The sequence below is a fragment of the Populus nigra genome, chromosome 13 (assembly GCF_951802175.1).
Source record: "Populus nigra chromosome 13, ddPopNigr1.1, whole genome shotgun sequence".
NCBI lineage: Eukaryota > Viridiplantae > Streptophyta > Magnoliopsida > Malpighiales > Salicaceae > Populus > Populus nigra.
Window position 1 is genome coordinate 13,599,664 of NC_084864.1, and position 8,598 is coordinate 13,608,261.

General features: G+C 35.4%; 1 protein-coding gene and 1 pseudogene across 1 annotated transcript; both read left to right on the plus strand.

The window, feature by feature from the left end:
* The first annotated feature begins 564 nt into the window (after positions 1-564).
* LOC133671620 (U-box domain-containing protein 4-like) lies at positions 565-4,431 on the plus strand (annotated as a pseudogene).
* A 2,177-nt stretch (positions 4,432-6,608) lies between these two features.
* On the plus strand, positions 6,609-8,598 carry LOC133670519 (probable aquaporin NIP-type). Its single transcript, XM_062091029.1, has 5 exons — positions 6,609-6,746; positions 6,861-7,082; positions 7,839-8,036; positions 8,116-8,177; positions 8,300-8,598. The coding sequence occupies exons 1-5, from the start codon at positions 6,609-6,611 to the stop codon at positions 8,517-8,519; spliced, it is 840 nt and encodes a 279-aa protein (XP_061947013.1). The 3' UTR covers positions 8,520-8,598.

The following is an 8,598-nucleotide window of genomic DNA, read 5'->3' on the forward strand; positions in this document are numbered from 1 at the left end:
TTTAAAAAATAAAAAAATATTACTTTGAAATATTATATTTCCAAGTAAAAAATACTTTAAAAAACAACTGTAATCACACTCTCAAACATGTAATATCTGATTTACCTTTATTGTCATTTTATTAGGGAACAAATATTCTTTTTTCTCTCAATTTTTATATTTTCATGATATATTTATTTTTCATAAGTATTATAAATAACTCTCTCAATATTTTCTTTTTAAAAGAACTCAACATTTCTTACAAGACACGGAACTTAGATTCGCACCATTTAAATACAAAATCATATAAATTCCATGTATATAACTATTTATATAATTTCATTTATAATTGCTACTTGAAATGAAGAGTTTTTTATCCCATCTCCCCGTCAACGGGCAACTATTGTAAATTTAAAACTCAAGAATTAAGGAAAAAGATATTTTTTATAAAAAATAAATAAATTCCATATTTTCTCTCCAAATATTTATTTTTCTCGTCAATTATTATGGCAATCACAAATAACCTCTTTTTAAAATAAATAAATAAATAAATGTTGCTTAACTAGTTAACTCCAACCCCTGACCCCCACGCTCTTCCACGCAACCAGTAACAGACAAACCTACCACAATCTCTCCCTCTAAAATCCCACTCTCCGATTTTCTCTCTCTCTTACACGAGCTCTCACGCAACGTAAACTACCAGCAAACAAAATCTAACCAACACGCTCCCCCCTTTTCTCACAATGAACTCCTCCTCCTCCTCTTCCTCCTCCTCGCACACCCACTACTCCACCTCTTCTTCCGACACCGACACGCCACCGTCCTCCTCTGCCGCAGTCCGCCGTGCGCTACGGTTAATCCAATCCGAGGATTTGAGTTTGAAAATAGAGGCGGCGAAGGATATAAGGAGGTTAACCAAGACTTCTCAGAGGTGTAGGAGACAGTTAGCTGATGCGGTTAAGCCGCTGGTTTGTATGTTACGAGTTGGTGATGATGACTCAGTTGAATTGAGCGAGTCGGCTCTCTTGGCTTTGCTTAATCTTGCTGTTAAAGATGAGAAGTATGTCATCGTTACATTTTTCTATCTCTCTGGTTTTTTAGGTAGTTTTGTAATTAAGGTGAATTGTGGCGGGTTTTCTCAAAATTTTCAAAGAAGCAATTTTTTAGCTTCTTTTTATTTGAACTGCTTGTGTTCTGCAATTACTTGGAATTTTTGGGGTTCTTTTAAAATTTGAGATTTTTTCATTTTTTTCTCCCTTATCAAAAGAAGTTTCTTGTTGTGACTTGTGAGAGATTGAACTGTGCTTGTTTTGCTCTTTTCTTGGGTCTGTTTCGTTATTAATTGGAATTAGGGGGTTATCTTGAAATATGGTGAATTATGGAGATTTTATTTTATTTTTTATTGAGTTTGTGGTAGTTAAGTTTACATTTTACAAAGGGCTAATGTGAAATCTTGTTTTCTAGAATTAATTGGATTCTAAAGATTTTTATGAGGGCATAGAATTTAGGCTCTGTTTCAGAGTTTGGAAGTATGAGGGATTTGTTGTGAAATTTGTAGTTTGTGAGAGCGCAGGTGAAGTTGTATTTTATTTAGGGTATTTTTGTTGAATTATCAAAAAGAAGTGATGGGTGTTTGTGGGGATTTTGGATGGAGATTGGTTCTTTACTTGATTGACTCTGATTCACTTTCTTTAACTTTTAAGATAAGATTTTCTTGGATTCCTATAGTTTTCTATGTTAAAAATCTATGTTGTCAGAAATGAGAATCTATTCTTTTTCTATGCTTGTCTTTCTTCTCTTTTGAAGTTCATTGATTGGTTTGGATTAGTTTGACTACTTTGACACCTGGGATCATAGTTTATCCAATTTGTGGAAGTAAGTTTTGTTTGCTTTATGGGAAAATTTGATTATTTAATATTCGTACATGGAAGAAGGTCATTAAACATTGGTAAATTTTGGATTTTGTTGACTGTTGAACGGCATAATATGCGTGCTAAGTGCTTAGATATTTATTTGGTGGTTTGGGTTTGGAATTTGTCGGCAGAATTTTTAAATGAATTGAGGATTTAGAAAGAATTGGATGCTTTTATGGTTGGAAAATAGAAGGTTTTGATTGGAGAAGATGGTGGTTCTTTGATTCACAGGTTACTCTTTCCCTCTTTGGTCTTCTCACTTTTTCTTTATCATATGATAATTATGGGCTTCTTGGTGTTCCAAAACTTCTTGGAGAGGGAAAGAAAGTTATTTTCTTTTTCTTTTTTTTAAAAAAGAAATGTGTTTCCTTTCTACATGGGCTACTCTTTATTAGTAAAAACTTTTTTACTACTAATGTTACGCTTTCTTAATCCTTAATTGTGATCTATCTTCCTTTGAGGGTATGGTGAATATATTGGTTTTGGTGTAATATGTGGAGAGTAGAATAAACTAGCTGAATGAATTTAATTATGTACTTAATTTCCTCTTGGGAGTTGATATGAGAAAAGGAGAGAAGTGAAGGATTAATTTCTCCAGGAGAGATAGCTTGGTCATTGGGCATGCTATGTCCCAATACTCTTCTGGTGTAATCAGCTTACTTGACGAGTCTGGATTCTGCTAGGTTTTCCTTGGGCATCCTATGTCTTAGTGCCTTTTCTGGTCTATTGACATCATTTGAATTAGTCTGTTAATTGGTTGCTTTGCACTTGGATTTGTAGATATGATTGGCATTGAACTTCAGATTATTTTGTTGTAAAACTCGTTTGTCAGGATTCAATGGTCAAATTCAATTATGCTGCTGCCATTTGAGTCTTGAACAAGGAAACTGTTACTTTGTTGCTTCCATTTAACATGTTTCCCACCTTGTCTTGTGATTGAGAAGGTCTATAATAGTTGATTCTGTGTTTATAGGGCTCCCATTCTGTCACACCTTGATTATGCTGGAAAAAAACTGAAATCATTTGGGAAAAGGCCTCATGAATAACCCTATACATGTACCATAGATTTTTACAGAATGTGACATTCGATCTATGATATAGATGCAAGTAATGCTGTAGGAGTAAGGTTGTTGACTCATATACTATTTAGAAAATTGAGGCATGCTTTAGTTAAGTTTAGGTTACAATTACAATTTTACCTTTGTCTGTTTCATGCTTCTCTCCATATGAATGTTTTCATGGTTTTGTTGTTTGTATGACTTACTTTGTAACAATGGCTTCAAGGTTGATGATATTTGCTATAAACAGCTTGTTTTTTGGTAACTTATTTTGTAGACATTATCAATTCGGTGGTTAATTGTTTGCTCTCTGCTAATTTCTCATTTCTGCTTTACTTGCAGGAACAAAATCAGCATTGTGGAAGCTGGAGCTTTAGAACCCATAATTAGCTTCCTTAAGTCACAAAATTCAATCTTAAGGGAGTGTGCAACTGCATCTTTGCTTACTCTATCTGCCTCTACCATTAACAAGCAAGTTATAAGTGCTACCGGTGCCATTCCTCTCCTTGTTGACATCCTTAGAAATGGAAACACACAAGCCAAAGTCGATGCTGTAATGGCTCTTTCTAATCTTTCAACACACTCAAATAATCTCGACATAATTCTCAAGACAAATCCAATCCCTTCCATAGTTAGTTTACTTAAAACCTGTAAAAAATCTTCAAAAACAGCTGAAAAATGCTGTGCTCTCATAGAATCTTTAGTTGGTTTTCACGAAGGTCGAACTGCGTTGACATCAGAAGAAGGTGGAATCCTAGCTGTTGTTGAAGTGCTTGAAAATGGGTCTCTCCAAAGTCGAGAGCATGCAGTTGGGGCATTGCTAACCTTGTGTCAGAGTGATCGTTTTAAATATCGAGAACCAATTCTCAGAGAAGGTGTGATCCCTGGACTTCTTGAGCTTACTGTTCAAGGAACACCCAAGTCTCAGTCAAAAGCGCACACATTGTTATGCTTGCTGAGGGATGCTCCGTACCCAAGATCCGAGCTTCAACCAGACACACTAGAGAACATTGTGTGTAACATCATCTCCCAGATAGATGGAGATGAACAATCTGGTAAAGCAAAGAAGATGCTGGCTGAGATGGTGCAGGTTAGCATGGAACAGAGCTTGAAACAGCTACAACAAAGGGCTTTGGTATGTACACCTACACCAAAATGACCTCCCTATCAGTGGTTGCACTTCTGAAGTATCTTCAAAATGACTGTTTTTGGCTATCAGTTTGTGACTTCTTTCCTTGTTGCGTTTGTGAGATGATGTTTTCTTTGTAGAGAAGAGTGGAAAAAAAAGTATAGTGAAGAATGCCAGTCCAGGCCGTTGTCTAGGTACCAGGTGACTGGTGAGTGTCGATAATCTAGAAGTTGTATGTGGTTGAAAAATGTAGTTTTGTCGTTACAAATTACAAAAGAATACAAAACGGGGCTTGTATAGTAACTGGTGTACCAAATTTTATACAATTAGTAAATTTTCCTCTCTTTCATAATTGAGCTTTGTCCAGATCTTCTAATCTTTTCCTTCGTAGAATTGATTGGATACCCCTGAAATCAGACCATGTATCTGACCGGGAATTGAATTCCTTTTAAGTCCATTCTTTTCTGTTTCTTGATTATGACGTTGATATTGGTAGTGGTCTAGGGTGACTCGTTATTCAAGATTGATGGACATGAAGTCAGCATCAACCTAGTGTTTGTTAAATTAATCTTTGCCTGTGTTTGCTCCATAGATTTCTGGGCACGTCTCCTTTGGCTGCTTGATTTTTTCAAGAATATTTGGAACCTTGTCAACATGATATCCTGACAAGATAGGTAAGATAGGGAAAGAAACCTGCTAGGAATCATGGAGGGGGGAGAAATCCTGCTGAAAGCGTTGAATAGTTGCCTGTCTAAACCAACCAAAGCCGTTTATTCCTTTTAACAATTCTTTTTTTTTTCTTCTTCTATTTTGGGTTCTTTATTATAAGTTTGAATTAGAATCTGTCGTTCATTTTGCTGTTCGCAAAGTGACCAATTGTAATTATGCTGATAGCGGCCTGCTTCCTCCGAGGGCAGCTATGCTTTTGCAGTCTTACCTTGGACTTTCTGCTCTCTTCAAGCTACTTAATCTTTAAGTTCACTACAAAATGCCTTGCCACCTTGTGTCCTAGGAAACTATATTTATGCTTGAATCGACATCCAAGTCTCCAAGAGCGAGCTCAAATTTGTTCAAATCTAAAACAGGCTTATAGGCTATAGCTATCACCAAAGCCACAACAATAGGTCATTTTCAAGCAAGCACAAGTTCTTGCTGGAGGATGCTCAAGGAATTGCCAAAGAATTTCATTGATTTGTTTTCCTGTTCTGTTACGTCCGACTCTCTGTATATATACCATTGTAAATTCCAGAATCAATATACTATTGAAGCATGCACATTTTCTTTTTTCCTATCTTAATCTAAAAAAAAAAATAGTGAATAGACCGAGTGAACATCAATTGGGGCTGTTTGGCCTTACTGACAGGAGTGAGTAAATTAACTAAGTTATTCGGGATATCTATAATAAAACGGAATTTAACAGTTTTTGAATTTTTTTGGATAACTTTATTTTGGAATTTTTTTTTATAAAAAAAATAGGTTTTGTTTCCGTTTCCGTTTCAAAAACCAAAACCATATAAACAAAATAAAGTTGAACCAAGTTGAAAAAACTCATTATAAACTAAAATTTTATTAAATCAAAAATTGCCCAACTAAAAAGCCTTTATTTACAGTATTTATAAGTAAAGCACTCCTTTTTTTATCTTTTTTCTTTTTTAATAAGAGAAGTAGGAGAAGATATATTTCTTTCAAAATCAGCACATTTCAAAATATACAGTATTCATTCAAACATCTTTTAAAAAAACACTAATTATTTTGAAAAAACTAATTTTAACATTAATTTTTCTTTAGCTTAAAGGGCTGATTAGTCTTTTTGAGGTCGATCTTCTCGTGATTTTTTTGTTTTTTTCCGGCTGCAGGATGACCTTTTCTGCCTTGTATTCATCCTTTCTTGATGGTAATCCCTTTTCTGGATAATTAATAGAACTCCTTTTGTTACCAAACCATGCTCAAGTTTTATCACTACAGGAAATGAAAACGAAAAACCTTCGAAACATTGTTGCCATTCCATGTGTGATTACTGAAAAACTGATTAGTCGTATTTTCAGGGAAAGAGTTGTGGCACGGACTAAGCCTAGCTAGTCCACAGCTATATAAAACACTTTTAACCCTAACACATGGCACTGGAAATGGCATGGTCTTCATCAAGATTCATATTATGATTGAACAATTTACTGCTTCCCAGATGCAATGGCTCTTTCAAGGGAACCTAGTTCCCTCAAATTTGAAATTTACAGCTATATTCTTCTGCTACAATGAAAATAATTATGCAGATAATTATGATTTTATCCATGCACAAATTGAAAAAGTTCTCCACGTATTCTGAACATCTAAATCAAGAGTAGCTGATCGCATCCAAGTGTACAAGATCTCCTTAATTATCTCTAATCTATCCTAAATTAAATCTGCTTGATGTTTATCTCCAAAAACTACTCTACTAGATTACTCATGCCCAGTAGTCAACAAACTTTTCCTTCATAGCCTCTTCTTATCGCTTTTTACATCATTTTTTTTCTTACTTCTCTCGTAATAATGGCTAGAAAGTCCGATGGAATTGAAAGCCAAGAGATTACGAGCATGGAAGAAGGTCTTGCCACACCCACTGACCCCAAAGAAAATGGAAAATTTGATTGCTGTACATCACCTGCAGCCGTGACCATCACACAAAAGGTTTGCTAGCCCATAGTTATGCTTGGAACTGTCTGTTTTCTTGTTTGATGACCAAGCTGGTTTCCATATACCGTTTAGCAATGTGTTTATTGCGTTTTGTGGATTGTTTTCCAGTTGATTGCTGAGGCTATTGGAACGTACTTTGTGATATTTGCGGGATGTGGATCCGTTGCTGTGAACAATATCTATGGGTCGGTGACCTTTCCAGGCGTATGTGTGACATGGGGTTTAATTGTAATGGTTATGATATATTCACTTGGTCACATTTCTGGAGCACATTTCAACCCCGCTGTCACCATCGCTTTCGCCATTTTTCGCCGGTTTCCTTCATGGCAGGTTAGTGTTCTTCTTCTGGGATTATAATGGTTTCGACGTACTTTTATACGGGAACAAAATTAACTATATTTGGGTTTAGGTTTTTTGTTTTTTTTCTGGCTCTTAAGTTTTTTAGGAAATTGGAGTTCATTAAACATGACTTGAGATGAGGTGAGATTGAGTAAATTAACTTTTTTTAAAAAAGGTGAAAATGACACTCTTAACTCTTAACTTAACTCTTAAGTTAAGAATGTTTGTCCAAGAAATATAATTGTTGTTTAACTCAAGTTTTTTATCCGGTTATATTAGATAAATTCTTTCTATTTATTTTAAAATTTAACTTGAGTTAGGCTCCGAGAGTTAGGCTTCGAGTGAATCCATCAGGCCTAATTGAACTGACCGGTAAACCAAGTTTAAGGCTTAAGTCACAAGGTTGAATAAGTTAATTAATTTTTTTATTTTATGAAAATAAAAATAACACTATGAAATTAAAGATTTTTTATCAAATAAATAAAATCGTATATTCATTCAAGTTTTTATAGGATCATATTTTAAACAAGTTTTTTAATTTTTTTTTAAAGAACTTGGAATTAATATATGATAAATCCCGCTATTTGTGCATAAGGACTAAACAGTACAAATTATCCTCTCTCCTTTTACAATATATACATGTATGGAAGTAACCTGAGGACACTGTTAAGCAAGTTTATGAGAGCATGCTTGTACTTTTCTTGGATATGTACTTTTCTTGATATATTTCATGGTTGTTCTTTGAAGGTTCCATTGTACATCATAGCTCAGCTAATGGGATCGATTCTTGCTAGTGGCACACTAGCTCTAGCGCTTGATGTAACCCCAGAAGCATTTTTCGGAACTGTACCGGCCGGTTCAGATGGGCAGTCATTGGTTCTTGAGATCATCATCTCCTTCCTCTTGATGTTTGTCATCTCCGGCGTATCCACAGATGATAGGGCGGTCTGTTCTGATTCTAGCACAACTTAATTAATTCTAAGCATTGCTGTATCTCTTATTGTTGAAGTTTCTGTTTTAGCAGGTGGGAGATCTTGCTGGGATTGCTGTTGGAATGACTATACTCTTGAATGTCTTCGTTGCTGGGTGAATTTTTTATCATATACTTTTCAATTTAAGCTCATTAATTTGGGTATAATGAGAGAGATTGGTTTCACAAAACAATCTACAGAAAGCAAAACACCCGTAACGTGTTATTTTTTTTGCAGGCCGGTTTCAGGAGCTTCGATGAACCCTGCGAGGAGCATAGGCCCTGCCCTTGTTAAGCATCAATTCAAAGGATTATGGGTCTACATCGTAGGACCGATGACTGGAGCCATAGCAGGAGCCTTCGCCTATAACCTGATAAGATGGACAGACAAGCCGCTCGGTGAGCTAACCAAGGTTGGTTCGTTCATCAAGAGCGCGTCAAAGAACTACGCTTCTTAGTTAATTTCAGAGAGGCCATTTTATTAGAGATTAAGCGTCTAATCCAGATTAGGTTTCTATTAAATCAGATACGATATTC

Bases quoted from the DNA above. Each gene is read 5' to 3' on its own strand.
- LOC133670519 (XM_062091029.1), top strand. From the start codon at position 6,609: ATGGCTAGAAAGTCCGATGGAATTGAAAGCCAAGAGATTACGAGCATG. The intron at 8,037-8,115 runs GTCTGTTCTGAT...CTGTTTTAGCAG, and splicing joins TATCCACAGATGATAGGGCG to GTGGGAGATCTTGCTGGGAT. The intron at 8,178-8,299 runs GTGAATTTTTTA...TTTTTTTTGCAG, and splicing joins TTGAATGTCTTCGTTGCTGG to GCCGGTTTCAGGAGCTTCGA.